The 19,568-nt window shown below is 36.2% G+C and overlaps 2 protein-coding genes across 4 annotated transcripts in view; one reads left to right on the forward strand and one right to left on the reverse strand.

The window, feature by feature from the left end:
* LOC127654462 (syntaxin-8-like) overlaps nucleotides 1-15,154 on the forward strand; it is a 92,605-nt gene extending 77,451 nt beyond the window's left edge. The window contains exons 7-8 of the mRNA XM_052141675.1: nucleotides 7,605-7,706; nucleotides 14,464-15,154. Of these exons, the coding sequence (XP_051997635.1) occupies nucleotides 7,605-7,706; nucleotides 14,464-14,531 (170 nt within the window). The 3' untranslated portion in view covers nucleotides 14,532-15,154. The remainder of the gene's footprint in view (nucleotides 1-7,604; nucleotides 7,707-14,463) is intronic.
* Nucleotides 15,155-15,347: 193 nt separating this feature from the next.
* The window catches only part of LOC127654460 (netrin-1), an 83,893-nt gene continuing 79,672 nt past the window's right edge, over nucleotides 15,348-19,568 (reverse strand). For 2 of the 3 annotated variants that reach the window (XM_052141673.1, XM_052141670.1), the window contains one exon: nucleotides 15,348-18,701. In XM_052141673.1, coding sequence (XP_051997633.1) covers nucleotides 18,373-18,701 — 329 coding nt within the window. In that variant the 3' untranslated portion in view covers nucleotides 15,348-18,372. The remainder of the gene's footprint in view (nucleotides 18,702-19,568) is intronic. The other variant, XM_052141672.1, reaches the window with a different exon arrangement.

Genomic DNA, 19,568 nt, shown 5'->3' on the forward strand with positions numbered 1-19,568 from the left:
GGCATTCTGTAAGGTTTTAAAGCAGAAATGGAAAGCTCATATTTTTGCTCTAGTATTTACATTACATTAATTCTTCAGTACAAAAATGTGTTAAACTGCAAAATTGTGTCAATCATCTGTTAGTGAAGGACACCACTGTTCTAGACAGATTAACTTATAGTTTTGCATGACCAACATTATTCCTTTGGTTGGACTTTGCTTCATGTTAACAGTACTTTGTGGTTATGGTATTGTGGATATGCTTTCTAAACCATGTGTAATTTACTGTTTATTCTGGTGCAATGGTTTAGCATATTTACTTCGATTAGGGGTGGGCGATATGACCAAAATCTTAAATCACGATATGAAAACTTTTATATCACGATAATGATATACACCGATCAGCCACAACATTAAAGCCACCTGTCTAATATTGTTCCCCCAGAATTGCATTCTGAGATGCTTTTCTTCTTACCACAATTGTACATTGGTTATCTGAGTCACCATAGACTTTCTCAGTTTAAACCAGTCTAGCCATTCTCTGTTGACCTCTCTCATCAACAAGGAATTTCCATCCACAGAACTGCGACTCACTGGATGTTTTTTGTTTTTGGCACCATTCTGAGTAAATTCTGGTTCAGCAGGAGATCAGCAGTTACCAAAATACTCAAACCAGCCCATCTGGCACCAACAATCATGCCACACTCCAAATCACTGAGATAAAAAAAAATGTCCCATTCTGATTGTTGATGTGAACATTAACTGAAGCTCCTGACCTACATTTGCGTGATATTATGCGCTTCGCTGCTGTCACATGATTGGCTGATTAGATAATCGCATGGATGATTGTTGGTGCCAGATGTAAAAACTAAATAGTATGATAAAGATAGGTTTGTAGATAGGCAATGGAGGAGTCAGGAGACCGCGAACAGTTGAGTGTTTTATTCTCTCGTCAGCTTCACACACACACACATTCAAACATAAAGCCACTCTTTGTCCTTTGCCGCTCTGGCAGGCCTTATCAGCTCTCCCTCTGCCATCACTATAATGAGAGACAGGTGTTTGAGAAATTACAGCCCAGGTGACGAGCCTTACTGTTTTCCCTCTCCCACAGACAGACCCCCTTTCTGGAGAGAAAGCCAGCCACAACCATCTGCCCCCCCCAGTCTGTGGATCACCTCGAATTTAAAGGGCTGTAGAGCCAGATACTGACAGGTGATCCGTGCGTTAGTATACTTCATGTGGTGGAGCCACTGCAGAGGAGTTTGATCGGCAGATAGTAGTGGAGGGTAAGAACAGCCCACTTAAGACACTCCTTCTCATTGATACTATACTTTGTCTCCCTGAAGGAGAGCTTGCAACTAATTAATGGCACTGACCGCTCCTCCCCTCCCATCTCCTGCGAGAGCACCGCACCCAGCCCGGTCTGCAAAATAAAGGGGAGAGAGAATTCAGGTGAATTTAAAAAAAATGCATTTGTGCTAGGAACTACTTTCTTATGCCACAGATCAGGATCTGCCGTTGCTAGTTCAAAAGATCCACACATGTCTCCGAAACTAATTTGAAAACGTTACTTTAGAACTATAACTGATGACTTGGGCTGTTTCTAACAAGTCATTGGAGAAACAAGTGTGTGTGTTTGAGAGCTAGAGATTGAGCTTTTGCGACTACCTGCATCTGTTGCGACTCCAGTCCCAAGCTGTAGTGTAGTATTAGTCAGCTTGCTGAAGATAATGAGAACTCTGGTCAAATACATTCTATTTTCCTATGTCAAAAATATCCATTCGAAGAGGGGGTCTCCCCTGAGTATTTTGCGGTAGCCTTTGCACAAAAGACATTCACTATAGGAACAGTCTTCTCCTCTGCCATGTTGAATATTTATTTATTTATCCTCACATTGCAGAAACTTCGGTAAAAGTTTAGCACCTTGAGGATGTTTTTGATTACTTCATCTGTTGTCTCTCAACTGTGTCAAGTCTAAATGCTGAAGTTGTACATTTAACTGTATTTCACAGCTTACTAGTTTTCTCACGAGAAGCCCTGCACGCTGATAGATTGTCATATGGTGTGCACATGGATACATACATTTCGCAATATACACGATATAGCAAAATTTCTCGATTGACACTGAATTGTCGCCACGATATATATCTTCATATCTCCCGGCCCTAAATTCTATTGTGCTAAGCATAAGTGTAAATGTTTTATTTATTTTTTTTGTCTTAAAGGGGCAAGCCCAAATATATTTTTCTGTGGTAACTGACAATGTCACTAAAAAAGAAAATTAAAAAGCGCTCTCTTCTTGACCTCTGTCATTTTTGAGCGCAACCAAAATTCTGCTGCCAAAATAGCTTTCATCCGTAAGAAATCCTCATGGCTTTACGTTACAGCTTTGCTCAGATCTCTCCATTGGCTTCTTAGAGCTGCCAGATTAAGACATTTGAACCTGTTCCTGGCAGCAGCCCTTTACCTCCATCCAACCACACATCTCAGGCTATGCCACTGTGGTCATCAGTGTGTTAATGACCCCAAAACAAGATAAAATTCAGCAGCTACTTAAAATGAAGAACCTCTTAAGGTGCAGTCCCACTAGGCATTCAGCGTGCAGAATAACTTCTGACCCCATAACAAATTTGAGTCATCTACAGTGACCGCACTTTCACCTAATCTCTCTAATGCATTGCAAAATCTTCCTTGATACTCATTAGAAAACAGTGTTCTTAGTGGTACTGTGTTTCTGTGTCTGTGCTTTTTAGCTTCATCTTAGTTATCGATTTGTACGGATTTGTCTCCGCTGACATGACCCATTATGTACAGTATATACAGGATGTATATTAGGTATGTAAATCGATATGTTTTTTTTCTTATTGCAGAGTTTTCTGTGATTAATCATGTTTAATCACGATTAATGATGGTACATTGTACAAAGGTGCCTTGGTTTGTTCCTGACAGGCAGCATATGTCCTAACCCTCGAGGAACAACTAGAGACACCTTTCTCCAATCGTGTAAAGTTTCATAAACAAAAATAAAACAGATGCTGCATTAATTGCATTATTTTTATTTTTTTACTTCTTAAACTAAAACTATTAATGGCAAAAGTTAACGGGTTAAATTTCCCAGCCCAAATATAGATAGTACTATGCAAAATTCTTAGGTGCATATTCTTCAAAATAAAATGTACCTTAAAACTGTTATTTTGTATATTCTGCTTCTAGTGTATCAGTTGGAAAAATACATTTTAGATTTCAACATTCCCTTTGCAAATAGAATTAAATAAAAGAAGATCCCTGCAACTGATGGCATGGCCCGCACAAATCTAGATCTCGACATCATTGAGTCAGTCTGGGATTCCATGAAGAGAAGAAGCAATTGAGGCAGCCTAAATTGGTAGAAGGACTGTGGCAAGCTCACCTAGAAGCTTGGAACATCCTATCTGCCAACAATCATATATATATATATATATATATATATATATATATATATATATATATATATATGATATACATACATACATACATACATACATACACTCACCTAAAGGATTAATTAGGAACACCTGTTCAATTTCTCATTAATGCAATTATCTAATCAACCAATCACATGGCAGTTGCTTCAATGCATTTAGGGGTGTGGTCCTGGTCAAGACAATCTCCTGAACTCCAAACTGAATGGGAAAGAAAGGTGATTTAAGCAATTTTGAGCGTGGCATGGTTGTTGGTGCCAGACAGGCCGGTCTGAGTATTTCACAATCTGCTCAGTTACTGGGATTTTCACGCACAACCAATTCTAGGGTTTACAAAGAATGGTGTGAAAAGGGAAAAACATCCAGTATGCGGCAGTCCTGTGGGCGAAAATGCCTTGTTGATGCTAGAGGTCAGAGGAGAATGGGCCGACTGATTCAAGCTGATAGAAGAGCAACTTTGCCTGAAATAACCACTCGTTACAACCGAGGTATGCAGCAAAGCATTTGTGAAGCCACAACACGCACAACCTTGAGGCGGATGGGCTACAACAGCAGAAGACCCCACCGGGTACCACTCATCTCCACTACAAATAGTAAAAAGAGGCTACAATTTGCAAGAGCTCACCAAGATTGGACAGTTGAAGACTGGAAAAATGTTGCCTGGTCTGATGAGTCTCGATTTCTGTTGAGACATTCAGATGGTAGAGTCAGAATTTGGCGTAAACAGAATGAGAACATGGATCCATCATGCCTTGTCACCACTGTGCAGGCTGGTGGTGGTGGTGTAATGTGTGGGGGATGTTTTCTTGGCACACTTTAGGCCCCTTAGTGCCAATTGGGCATCGTTTAAATGCCACGGCCTACCTGAGCATTGTTTCTGACCATGTCCATCCCTTTATGGCCACCATGTACCCATCCTCTGATGGCTACTTCCAGCAGGATAATGCACCATGTCACAAAGCTCGAATCATTTCAAATTGGTTTCTTGAACATGACAATGAGTTCACTGTACTAAAATGGCCCCCACAGTCACCAGACCTCAACCCAATAGAGCATCTTTGGGATGTGGTGGAACGGGAGCTTCGTGCCCTGGATGTGCATCCCACAAATCTCCATCAACTGCAAGATGCTATCCTATCAATATCGGCCAACATTTCTAAAGAATGCTTTCAGCACCTTGTTGAATCAATGCCACGTAGAATTAAGGCAGTTCTGAAGGCTGAAAGGGGTCAAACACAGTATTAGTATGGTGTTCCTAATAATCCTTTAGGTGAGTGTATGTATGTGTGTATGTATATATATATATATATATATATATATATATATATATATATATATATATATATATATATATATATATATATATCAATAACAGTGAACTAATGCTGTGATTGACAGCTGTTTTTGGCTTCTGTATCAGAGTCTGCAATATGTTGGAGATTCTTCTTGATCAAGCTCCATCAAAACAGGTTGTTGCACAGTGGGGCAAGGCTTATTTGAGTTGGCAGACTGATGGCGGCAAGCAGAAAAAAAAATGTAGGACTTCCCATTTTTCCTGAATTACATCCAGCCCGCTGCTGCTAGGTACTGAAATTCTGTCAGTAAGCTACTCATTTTTACAGTCATGGTTTCTGTTTGAGCATGTGTTCTACCTCAAAATCCCATACAGCCCCCCAACACACACTTTCCCTTTATTTCTCACTCTCTCCTTTTTCTTTTGCTACTCTTTTCACTCATTTGTCCACTCTCATTTGTCCACTCTCATTTTCATTCTCTGTCTAGTTCTTTTTATCTTTAACTATTTGCTCATTAATCCCCTTTTCTCTTTTGTGCTCATTTTTTATTTCTCGCTCATTTTTTTCCTCTGGTTTCTTTGTTCACTCGTTTTCACTCATTGTTTCTCTCTCTCTCTCTCTCTCTCTCTCTCTCTCTCTCGTGTACTCTGGAAAGAGGCTTTCAGCATGGTTGGTGTTTTTAAAGCTGAGAGGAGAAAAGCCACACAGCTAGATCTGAACCAAACAATACAGCCAATTAACTTTCTATTTAGTCATAAATAATATTGTGTTGAACATGTTTTGTAATGATCCATGGTATTTTTGTACCTTTTTTTTCTGGCTTTTAATTTTGTCAGATACTGCAGTTTTTTACTTTGCAGTTTACAGTCTGCTTATTTCAGCTGCTTAAATGAAAATGAGAAGATGCTGTTCAGATGGTAGTTCAACAGTATTTCTCAAGCGTGCGTCGCAAAGTTAATGTACCAACTCGCATAACAGATTAAGACTTAGAAACGGGTCTGGAAAGTCTCAATGTGTATTCTCTGCAAAATTACTCAAAGCTCTAAATTCAGCACACTATGCTGTACTACTTACTCACATTTACAAATGTAATTCCTGCACAAAACATTTTCATTTCATGTGCATGTGAAATCTGTGTACCAGTTGCATCCGGACATGGTTTTGTAATTAAAATAATTAACTAAGCTCAAAACAGTTTTTGCAATGAAAATAATTCTGTGAAGATGAAGGGGAAAGAAAAAAAATGGATAATTCTGCGGCCTCCTGTCTCTTGTTTAGGTCTGCCCACACCATTTCATCCACATCACATATAGTTTGTACAATGAGTTAGAAAGCAGTATGTCTGGGAACACAGTGTTAGTTGGTTGTGGCAGTGATGCTTTATTGTATATATATATATATATATATATATATATATATATATATATATATATATATATATATATATATATATATATAAAATACAATAAAGCATCACTGCCACAACTAACTAACACTGTTATATATATATATATATATATAAATCTTACATCTTATTCCAATCTTAAATGGAATTGTTCCAGGACTCTCTGAAACAGAGAGAAAGGTGTAATAAATCATGATACAATGGTTAATTGTCAAAAAGAATAGTTCACCCAAAAATGAACATTTACTCTCGTTCATGTTCTTCCAAACCCATATGACTTTCTTCTGAAGAATACAAAAGGAGAATATCTCTCTATTTAATACAGTAGCAGTGGATAGTGACTCGGCACTCAAGCTTAAAAAATAATGCAAACATTTCAAGTTGTCCATGGGTCTTGTGTCATATTCCTCTTCTAGATTTTGGTAAGAAACAACACAAGGTTTTTATTAATCAGTGAAATTCTTGATGTCCGTTACAAATTCATGTGACTTCATGAGAGATATTTGTTCACACTGATACATACTTAAATGCAATCACATATTTGCCAGATAACTTGTGTTGTTTTTGCTACAACTAGACATGCAGCACTATGCAATACAAGTTCTAGTGAGCCAATGTGAATGAGGTTTCATGCATTATCATGAACATGCAACGGAAGGAAGATTTTCACAGAATAATTACCTTCATTTTAAGAAGAAAGAGTGAGAACAATGTGTCTCCTACATTTTGCTTACTGAAATGGATTTGAAACATTACCTGCATATTTCTCAACATGTCATATTCTGAAAAAGAAAATCTGTAACAGTTTCAGTTTGATTATCTGAGTTGTAATTTATTTTAACAGAACAAATATGGATATATTAAAGGAATGTTCCGGGTTCGATACAAATTAAGCTCAATCGACAGAATTTGTGGCATAATGTTGATTACCACAAAAAATTATTTTGACTCGTTCTCCCTTTTTCTTTAAAAAAAGCAAACATCTGTGTCACTTACAATGGAAGTGAATGGGAGCCATTTTTTGAATGTTAAACTATTCATAAAGTTTCTTTTTTTTTTTTTTTTTTTTTAAGAAAAGGAGGATCAAGTCGAAATGTATTTGGTGGTAATCAACATTATGCTGAAAATGCTGTAGATTGAGTTTAACTTGTACTGAACCCAGAAAATTCCTTTAAGGCTATAAAAGTCAGTAAGTCTTTAAGATGGTGTGCGGTTAAGCCACAGGCAGCCACCAAAAGCACAGAAACCACACCTTTCTGGTCACTATAACACCCACACAAACACCACAGAGCGACAGCTGGAGAATACTTTCACATGTTTCCTGTTGCACCATTTTTGTGTCTCTCTGCATGATCATTTCCTCTTGAATCCACTATGACTGTTTTTAATATCTATATGCGCATGTCTTAAACGTAATCAGATGGTACACCCGTCTTAACTAACTGTGCTTATGTATTTCAGAGATCATTGATGACCTCACACATCTTGTGGACAAGACGGACAGCCGCATTCGAAATGAGACGCACAGAGTCAAGCTGGTGGATGCCAAATCCACTTCTTGCGGTGAGTGTTCTGCCGGGTTTGCCTTCGGTTGATGTGCTCAGCATCAAGTGCCTGGCAACAACAAGCATGTCCATTGTTCAGATTTACAACCCTTTCTCTTGACTCCACCGAGAGCAGTCACAGAGCTTGAATCGGCAAAGTCAGGTCTGTACGTTATGATCAGTCTCAAAGCTGTGAGCTCTCACAGGGCCACCTGCATGTGATCTGCGAGTTTGTTATTGGAGCGGCAGTAAAGGTGAGAGCAGGCAGAGACATTTAGGAAGGTCATTTACAGAGCCACAGAGATGGATTTCTGGCAAGTTCTGCAAGACATTATTTTACATCTGTGTCTTTCATATTTACGTCTAGGTTCTGTTTTTGATGTTTTTGTTTGTTTTTTTGTTAATTGCATTTTCTGTGTCATGATCAACGACTACAGCCTCTCAAATTCATCATCTCACGCTTTGTCAGCCAACCATTTCTGGAGCACTTAAATGATTTCACATGTGTTAGATGTTGAAGCATGTCTGTATCCTTAAGCACCAGACACAAAACATCCATCTGATTAAGCTCCTCATTGAAGAAATTGCCCAAAAATGAAAATGCTGTCATCACTTAATCACCCTCATGTTGTTCCAAACCCATTTTACTTTTTTCTTTTGTGAAACACAAATGGACATATGTTGTTGAGCAGAATTGTTCATGCTGTTCTTTTCCATACATGGTGACCAGAAGCTTTCAAACTCCAAAAAGATCAAATAAAAAAAGCACCAAATGATCCATGATCCATATGACCAAATGGTCCATATGACTAATTTGTGCTGTATTTCATGTCCTCTGAAGCAGTAATTACCAATCGGGGGTACGTGTACCCCAGGGGATATGTGAGCAGGTTCCAGGGGGTACACAAAAATAATTGGATTTTGCAATGTTTAAATTATAAAATCAAATGTATGACTTTGAATACAAATTTTAGGGATTAGGGCTGGGTAAAAATATAGATTCTCGAATTTATCGCAATCTTCATTGAACGATCTCGATATCCATTAATAAAATTCCAAAATGGATCTTATTAAAAAACTAAGTTAACAAGTTTGTTTTGACTCGTCCATCTAATGTGTTCAAGATGATATCCACACAAACAATTTGGCATCAATAACGTCTGTCTTGAAATGTTATTGATCTGTGCTTGGGCAAAGTCAGTCACAGTCAGTTGTTGATCAGAAACTACAAAAATAATAATTTAGTTGTAATAAAGAAGCCGTGTGACTCTCGTTAATATTCATTCAACCAAAATAAAACTCATAACTGCCACTTATATAGTTCAGAGGGAATTGCCGGTGTTCTTAAAGAACAAATACCGTTTTCGTGTTTGTTCTACATATCAGTGTAAATAGTATATACACTTTATATATATAGGTTTAAATTACATTTGTAAAATTAATATTTCCCAATGTATCAAGTTTGAAGATTCCCTTTCCTGTATAATTAACAGCATTAGTCTGTTTAATTGTGCATTTCACTGCTCAATTGGCCTGGTTTTGTTTTTGTAGTTGTTGATAAAAAAAGCAATAAATTATGTTTATATCTAAATTAAATATATGTATATGTATATATATATATATATATATATATATATATATATATATATATATATATATATATATATATATATATATATATATATATATACATTTTGCAGTGAGAGCTTTGCAGTGTAGGAGCCAGGTTGTCTTGGATTTCCTGGGAAATAAATGCATTGCTGCTGCTGCTCCTATGTGACACATAATTCCATTTGTTTGTCCCAAGGACACAAAGTTTGTTTGCAGATCCCAGAGCTTGAGGCCAGATTTTTGAATGATTTCTCACTCACTCTTTTATTTCACTATCCCTCTTCTTCTGTCCTGCGTTTGCATTTAACACCTAACCATATTCATGTATTCTGAGCGGGGTGGGGGTGGGGGGGTGGGGATGGGTGCGCAGGGTTGATGAATAGAAAAATTCCTAACTGCCGTGTTGTTCGTACCTCTCTTCTGTCCCCCCTTTCTTTTCAAATTCTGTTCCTCACTCGCTTCCACCCCCACATCTCCCGACTTTGTTTGACACTCTAACTTGCCTCTAACTGTCTTAACTCTCTCGCTCTCTCTCTGTCTCTCTCTGTTTTGTGGACTCACAAGTCTCACACTCTCTGTATCTGTCTCCTGTAGCTTTCTCCTTTAGCATCTGTAAGGGTTTGCACCTTAAATTTACTAGAAGATTTCACATAGAATATCATACAATTCTTTGAGTTAATTATTAGTGTCTACTAATTTCCTTCTTTTCAGTCAAACTATTTTTGTTTAATTATTCTTCACGGTGGTTGATATAATTTTTATTTCTGATGCGTCTTTCTAAAAGCCAGAGGAAGATCAACATGAGCTTTTGCAGGGGTCACGTCTTCACGCACCTATTCTATACACAGCTACAAACCTTGTTGGGTGCTTTTCAACAATCTGCTCAAAATCCTTTTATCGTATCTGAACTATCTGAACAGATTCTCTTGGAGAATAGATACTAGCCCAATTTTTACAAGAGCCTAGACATTGTATTGTGGTTAAGTGGATTTGGGCATTTTCAAGTAATTTTGTAGTAGAGTACTTTAACCCACAAAAAAAACGAGTAATCGATTACTCGTAAATTAAAATGCACATTGCAATTAACATGTATTACACGTACATGAATCTTATATTTAGTATTATTCTCAAAGATTAGCAAGAATTGTTTCAAAATAAGCTCACTACAAAATAACTGCTTTTCTTTTGGGAAAATTGTTTTATGAAATATTTGAATTAATAAAATTGGAAAACAAAAAAAGATTTTAAATGAACAGAAAAAAGCATTTCCATTTTCTGGGAGCTGACTTCATGAGGGTAACATGCAGATCTAATGTGGCAAGCTGAATGTGTATGTAAACATCTACCTCCAAACCCCTCACTTTTCCTCTTCATTCAAACCCTGAATCTGCATAAAGGCTATCACATTGTTGCATTCCACATGTAATTAGTGGTGAAAGTTGGCTTTTTATAAAATGTGCTTTGCCCATGTTCAGAGATTTAACATACACACACACACTTGTCAGCTTCGGGGTTCACTTCGTATTTTCTTTCCACCAATAAAAGTTGGTCTGCATGACACCAACGAGTACCAAATACAAATTAGAGCATAATTGCCAAACAGTTGCTTTCAAAAGCGCAGGAGCCATTAGATCTTCTTTCATGGAACACCTCAATGACACACATCCTCCCTTGTAACTGAGAGATTTGATGAGAGATTCAGTGGGAAAATACAGTGTAATTCAGTGCTGCTCACGGCAGGCAAATGCGTTAAGGAAAATGAAATTGCGATATTAGTGTTTTTAATACTTTAGTAGCTGGTGCAGAACGAATTCTCGATTACTAATACACATCCCTAATTTGTAATGCTGGTCAATTTAACCCTCCAAGACCCACTGTATCAAAACTGCAACGTTTGATTAAAGCAATTAAATAATATCTATTTTTATAAAAAAAATTTAAAAAAAACGGTATAACTGTTTTGTAAGTATACAATTTCCATATTGAATTCAATAAATTAAAAAAAATGCCTAAAAATCAAGATTTTTATATTCAATGGCTGCGTAAAAACACTTTAGAGGAAAAAATTAATTATCATCAACATCAGTGCTATCAAAAACTTTTTTCTAATTTAAAATTTTTCAGTCTAGAATATAACCATTGTTCAGACCAAAATATGGAACTGTGAATTGATGAATTAAAAGCTAAATGTGTGTCATTTGTTTGGAACCTGTGAAGTGATAATTTCATGTGTGAAATTCATATGGATTTCATTTGTTTACAATCAATATTTACAACTATACTCTTTGAATAATTGGAGAAACATTATCGAGAAAGGGCCCATCTTTTGGTTTGTTTTCAATCCCATGACTATGACAAGTTGAAGTTTAGAGCTTCACGGGTGTCTCCTCCTCCCTCGGCTTTGATTTTAAATAAATAAAGGACACTTGGGAAAGATGTGTGTCCTTTTGTTCTGCCCCTGGGTGGTCACACATGTCTTCTGCCCTCTCTGCACACTAATCTATTTGTCTATCAAATATTATTGTTGTCATTGGGGCAGCGTGATTGGGTTACAGTGTTTATTTGATTACTTATAGGACTGTGACAGTTTCTCAGAGGTGTAAAAGAGGAACAAGCAGACATGCCTGGATGTGAAGCTCACTTTAAAGCATTGACAGTGTGAATCAGGGTTTGTTTTACATCACTTTCTTTAGTCTGATTTAAATCTTATTGACAGCTCGGCCTCTGACATTTTATACAGAAAAAGCTAATGTTCACAGGATTTTTGGCATGAAAGGTTTTTCCGCCTGTGGAACTTTACCAATATTTTAAAACTGGCATGTTTTTTTCCTTTGAGTAAAATGGCTTACACCAGATTTACCAGCTGAATGGAGACTGGAGGACTATATATTTCTGTTTGATATTTCACCACCTCCTCAAATCTTTCCAATTTTCTTTTAAGTAAATCTAGAATTCACAAACAATTTCCCCAAAGTGACCATTTTGATGCTAGTCACAGATGGAAACTGGACAACTGCAGGCTATGTAGAGTTATTTCAAAACACACGTCCTGCCCACAGCAGGCTTTGGTAGGTCAGTATTTCATAACACCAACACCAGTTAGTGCAGCGTGGCTTACTTTTGCACTGTGCTTCAACGCAGGCCAGCTGGCGCTGTGATCTCCAGTGGGAACGCGCAGCCACCGAGCCAAATTATGAGAGAAATGTGTAAACTAAAGCATTGAATCAGGCAGCAAACACAGCACCAGCCAGTGTCAATGACAAACAATGCTTAAAGAAAGTTTACACAAAGAAAGGTAGCATTGATGTAAGATGTGCTTCAGACAAGCATAGTCAGAGATGTGCATTTTGAAAACGTGATAAAATATATTTGACAATTGCTAAATTACAAAGGCATTTATTGGAGAAAGCAAAACTGCTGCCTTGTTATAGTACATCCCAATTAATGAAAAGCAATTGATTCGAATGTGTTGGCTTTTACTTGCACAATATTTTTAGTGCTGTAAACATATTAAGTGTATAATGTTGTAACTCTGTAGCTTTTAGTCGTTGATTGTTAGGTACACAGGAACGTTCATTGGTGTGAATTCTTTGAAATGAAAGCAATAAGCCATGAGAGCCCATGCATTACTTTGATTGTACCATGGCAACAACTGCAATATTATGAAATACACCAGTGTTCCATGCATAGTTATTTATAATAAATAATTTCCATAAATTATTTTTTAATATAAAAAATTGGGATAAATTTTTTTTCTGCCAAGTAATATATGTAGTTCATAGGCCCCCTTTACACTTGGCATTTACATGCGATCACCATGATCAGATCATCTCCTCGTCAGAACACAGCGTTTACATTTGCCCACATCAACTAATTTCTGTGTCCAGAAAACGAATCAGATCTCTTTTTCCCGAGCAGTAGTATTCAATTACGTCATCAAATAAGCCGAACTGCTCAATGTTTGCGGTAACAAGCAATGAAACAAAATGCACTGCAAAAAAAATCAAGATCTTTATTATTGTGTTAAGAGAAATCTAACAAAATGTACGGTTTATGCTTAAAACAAGAAAATAAAAAATAAAAACTTTTTGCAGTGGGTTAAGAAAAATAAACTTGTTTTTCCTTGACATTAAGTTTATTTTTCTTACCCTATTGGCAAATAGGTTTTTCTTGTTTTAAACATTACCCTCAATAAACTTTGTTAGATTTCCCTGAAAATAAGATTGAATAAACCTCTAATGCATTTTTGCTTCTCAAGGAAATGCATCTTGTTTTAAGGAAGTTTAGCAGTTTTTACTAGAAAATAAGACAAAAAATATTGTGTGAGAAAATGATTTTTATGCATGTGCATGCACAATGTGCAGCCACAGTTTTGCACAAGATTTGATCTTAGTTCATGCAGCATTCAGAGTCTGTATGATCCGTTTCACAACAGCAGGTCTACAACACATGTAAGAATGTTCTGGTTGATGTTAATGACTCACAGGAGATGAGACATCCTCTCTGACACCTTCCTGCAATTGCTCCAGTGACACAGAGTATATGAGAAATTTGACTAACGGAAGGATTAATGAAAGGCAGATGCATCGATGAAAAGTTTCACCATGCTTTGTTTGTCATTCTCAGCCTCTGCTAGTGATCTTGGGCTTTGATTTGTACAAGGGCTAAGAGCCCTGTCTAGGAGTCATGACTGTGTTTATTTGAATGAGTGATTAATGAAAAACACATATCATTGGAAGAAATTGAATTAATTAACCATTAAAATCAGTCATGCATTTTAAAAGTATTTCAGTCAAAAAAAGTTCAAAGTCATGAACAGAATTTTATCAATTTAAATATTTGATTGTTAGTCTTTTTTTCTTCTTTTTTTATGGGCTGCCTTTGTCTCAAATGTTCCACACACACACACACACACACACTCATACGCACAATAAAAAAAACAACTTTGTATAAAGGGCACAGTGTCTGATGATCTGATGAAAGAGTTTTGGCTGGATGGGGAAAAAGCTCATCAGAGTGGACAGAACTCCTTTTAGATTGCATGTACTCTTCAAATCAGACAACAGTCACGGACTTGCATGAATAAAGAGCATCTTCATCCATAAAGCAGTTTGTTTGAAGCTGTTTGTTCACTCATATGTTTTGTGTGTGTGTTTTTAAATCAGGGATGCTGGTGGTGATTGTGCTTTTGCTGATTGCCATCATTGTTGTGGCAGTTTGGCCAATGAGCTAATGAAGAGGATGCTTCAGAAGAGAAAACATCACAAATACGTACTGCAAAGACTTAACATTTTTGGGGGTTAATGGAGGAGACCGTTTCCAAGCTGAATGTATATGTCAAATCTACCTCCAAACCCCTCACTTTTCCTCTTTCGCATTTATGAAAGTAATGGAAGCCATGACTGTAATAAAGCCAAGGAATGGACCACTATGAAGAACTTGGGCCATAAATTCTTAGCTCCTCAGATAATGATCAAAGTAGGTTTTGAAATGGAAAGAAAAATACAAAAAGCCTTTCAAAGGGTTTGAATAGAATATAAGCATAAGGTTGAGATGCTCCAAGGGGGGGAAACATATTTAAATTTGTTTGGCAGTGAAGGAAATGATCCATGTCCATAATGTAAACAAGGTCCTGGAGTCACAAAGCAATACAGTGTCCTGAGCTCTGTTTCTTGGGTTTTATATGAGCTCTGTTATTGTGACCTCATTAATACATTCAATAATAACTTCTCTTTCATGTTGAACTACAAAAAAAAAGTCTAGATTTTACCGCTAACTCTTAAATGTGAATTGTCATGACTATGTGAAGTATAATAAATGCACAGTTAACACAACCTGAATTCAACTGTTTTGCTTTGTACTTTTTGCCTGTTTTATAAAATAAAAGCTTGCCATGTAATTGAATCATTGAACTTAATAGTTAATTTTAGTGCTGATGATATGATATTTTGATAAACTTTTATGATTGCAGTTCTCTTTATTGTATCAATGAAACCAAATAGTTTTTAAACCAAATTGATATGCATGGAAAAATAGAAGTAAGGCACACTTGTGGTTTTTGAGGTTTTATTCCAAATGAATGCTGAATGTGGTTCTACCAGATTGGTGTTCAGTAGTTCTCTTCCTCTCTGGATTTAAATCACAACCATCTAAACAACCACAAACTGTAAAAAAGGTAAAAAGACATGACATAAAAAAATCCAAAATGTTTTGTGTCATTAAATATTTTCTTACATAATAACCATAATATATTAGTATGCGTTGTAAAACAATATTGCAGACGTATTGTATTTGCCACAGCTAAATTTACAATATATAATATGAACAAGAAGCAATGCATGTAATGTCTGCTGGTAATGTCAAACACAGGAGCCATCTTTCCACTGCTGCCAAAAATAAAAACAACATAAATTTACATCATTAGAATACTTTATAGAATGAAAAATGAATGTGCACTAAGAACATATTGAGTGGCAAACAAAATGCATATACATGTGGTTTTACAAATATTGTTTTGTAACCGGTAAATGCAGCGTATGTATAAATATCTGTACGCCATACATTTTGTGTACATTTACCAAAAAATAAAAAGTTACAGGAGCATGATTTTATTTTTTATTATTATTTGATATATATAATTTATAGTGAAATTACTATCAGTTCTTGCATGTGTTGTCTTATTGATCTGTGAAGGATGGATCACACAAGGATCAGTGGACAAGCGATCAACACTGTAGCTGTTACTTTAGAGATCTGTGTCTTTTCAGCAACAGAATAAGGAACGTGTGTGTGAGTCTGAGCAGCATTTCTCACAGTGAAGAGAATACTCTATTGTAGTGAAACATTACATGCATACCTACATTCACAGACCCTAAATAGACATGGGTAATGTTAGAGGAATGTTGTTGATTTACAAAACTAATGTCATACACTTCTAAATACTGTTTTACACACAAAGAAAATGCTAACTATACACATCAATCTACAAACTCTCAGGACTTTTGTAACAAAAAGGCCTGTTTATACATTGGACTCGCATCACTGGAGTTCTGTTTTAACCAAACGACGTCGTCATCCACGTCTGGACCATAAACAATTGAATCAGAGCATCAGATGGAACTAGAAATTCTGTTTGTATTTAGAGTCATCTACCTCAGTCATGTCTTATACAAAAATATACATGGTGGATTTATTCAAAGTTAAAAAATAATTGTGAAGGCATGCTAATAATTTTGGGTTTGCCCACAATTTTGTACAAGCATGCTATTACATTTTCATAGATCCTAAATCAGTTTTAAACACATTTCAGGAGAACATATGTTTTCTTATTGTAAAGAAATGTGTCATGTCGTAGCCTCTTCACACATGGCTTAACAGACATTACAACAACAACAACAACAAAAAAATAAAAAAATCTTTAATTGAACTTGACTGATACATCTGCATGAACAATCTCAAATGTAGCCTATGTTAGTGGAGACCTGTCTGTTGAAGACAGCAGTCAATGGGCACTTCTATAAAATGTACAGAGCTACTTTCAGCAATTATTGGATGTTTAGGAAATACATCTTGAAGTAGAGAAAATATGGGACACCTAAAAAAAGAAAAGGCCATCAGAAACATGTAAATTGAACAGAAACCTTGAAGATTTGCTATTGTCGTGCCGTGTCAGACTCGGAGTCTGCAGTAATCTGGGAAAACCCCAGAATGTTCATTTTACTGATGAAACTATTAATTCGCTGTGATGTTTGAAACAGCAGCACCAGTCTTCAAAGGTTAGTAGTGTTACATGAAATATACATATGCAAGAGCTTTTCTACTTTTGTTATTTTGTCATCTCATACTAATGCTAAGTATATTCATTATAATATAATAATAATAATATACATTAATACAAGCACACAACTGTGCTAATTATGTATTTTGTGATTTTGTTACAAAGTAATGCTTTTTAAAATGCTCAGATCTTGAAATGGTATTTAAAAGGGACCTCTTAAATTTGTTAAAGAAGTATTAATTTTATAACTGCAGTCTTAAATGCTGAGATATCAAATTACTGAAATGTTGGCATCTTAGATGCTTAATAGTGCATTATGCATGAAATAGCGTTTCTGAATTCTTAAACACCTAATCTCACCAATTGTTTTATTCTTGCAATAAAAAGACTTAAAGGAATATTCCCGGTTCAATACAAGTTATCGACAGCATTTGTGGAATAATGTTGAGAACCACAAGAATAAAATTTGGCACATCCCTCCTTTAAAAAAAGCAAAAATTGAGAAGCCCTTACAATGGAATTAGAATCGTGATGCTTATAATTTTATAAAATTATAAAATACATTAATTGTTCTGCTGTACGTTTTTTAAATAGTCCATTTTAGGGTTTACAGCATTATGTTGTTATGGCAACAAAGTTGTAAAATTAACTATAACTTTACACAGAAAAGGTTAGTAAGTGATTTTATTTTAATCAAATCCTATTACCATGCATATTTTTATGTACTGTGGCTATACTTTTGATACACTGAGTATTTTAACCTTTACGGTCTGGCCCCATTCACTTCCATTGTAAGTGCCACACTGTAACCTGGATTGTGATCAACATTAGGCCACATATGCTGTTGATTGAGCTTAACTTACATCAAACTTCCTTTAAGGACTATTGCTTTTTCGCTGTGTTATTATTTTTTTATTTTCATTTTCTGATTCGGAAATATGGCTTGATCGATTCTCATCCAGACTGAAAACATGCCAAATACATCTGAAATATGAAGCCGTTAAATTACCTTTTTTTTTTACTAGACACAGGTGCAAAACTGGCAAACAAAAAACAAATCTCGAAGGAAACAAATAAATGAAAACTGCATTGTGAGCTCCTTCACACGTGTTCATACTGTATTTATAAAATAAAAATAAAAAAAACACACTGATATTCTCTTCATGCCTTTTTTTCAAAGCAGCGATGTTCAGTCCCTCTTTTTTTTTTCTCCTCCTTTTTTTTCCCTTATCATCCACCACTTGTCTGTTGTTTCTCTGTCCAGCTCTGGATGGCAACCTCTTCTCTCTTCCCTTCACTATGCTTTCTTGCATTTTCCTTTCTTCTCCCGCTGCTGAAACTTCCGGAGTCTTCGAGCCCAAGTGTCCCTCCACTGAATAACCAGACTGCCCTTGTCTGCCACCACGCCACTCTGTCCAGGAGAATCCTCATCGTTGCCCAGCAGAAGGTACTTCTTACCGGGTTTGATCTTCGGGCACTTGCAGGCCACGTCCTTGGCTCTGACCCACAGAATCTGGTCTCCTCTGCGGATTCGGCTCTCACCCTGTTTGTAGACAGAGATGATGTTGACGGTGAACTTCCACCATTCATCGGCTTTGTCTGCTCTCAGGATGTGGACCTGGACAGCTGGTAGAGAGAAATAGGAAAGATAAATTTTTTTCAACAATAACTCATTATATTCATTCTGTTTGGGTTCTGAAATAGACCATTTAAGGTTCCATTTGTTAACAGTTAACATTAGTTAACATGAACTAACAATGACCAATACTTTTACAGCATTTATAATCCTGGTTAATGTTCATTTCAACTTATATTATATTTTATATTAGTTAATGCATTATGGACTAACATGAACTAGCATTGTAACAATTATGCACCAACATTAACAAAGATTTAAGGGATAGTTCACCCAAAAATAAAAATAACATCATTTACTCACCATCATGCCATCCCAGATGTGTATCACTTTGTTCTGCAGAACACAAATGCATATTTTTACAATATCTCAGCTCTGTTGGTCCTCACAATGCAAGCAAATTGTGACCAGAACTCAGAAGGCCCATACAAGTAATCCATAAGACTCCAGTGTTTAAAATGTTACACTGCGTCACCATTAACTTGCATTGTGAGGACAAACAGAGCTGAAATGTTCTTTTAAAAAGCTTTGTTTGTGTTTTGCAAAAGACAGCAAGTCATCCACATCTGGGATGGCATGAAGGTGAGTAAATGATGAGAGAATTGTCATTTTTGGGTGAACCATCCCTTTAACAAATGCTGTAAAATATATTGTTCATTGTTAGTTCATGATACCTAATGCATTAACTAACTTTAACTTAACATTTTCTCATTGGCCTCACACAATGCCACTCCTGCAAGTTGTTTTGATTTATTTCATTGTATTTCATTGTGTTTATGCTGAGGTAAAACTGACCCCAAATCGAAACAACATTACTAGAATGATATCCGTCACATTTCTGAAAAGTGCATGCTTGA

This window comes from Xyrauchen texanus, chromosome 13 (genome assembly GCF_025860055.1).
Source record: "Xyrauchen texanus isolate HMW12.3.18 chromosome 13, RBS_HiC_50CHRs, whole genome shotgun sequence".
Lineage (NCBI taxonomy): Eukaryota > Metazoa > Chordata > Actinopteri > Cypriniformes > Catostomidae > Xyrauchen > Xyrauchen texanus.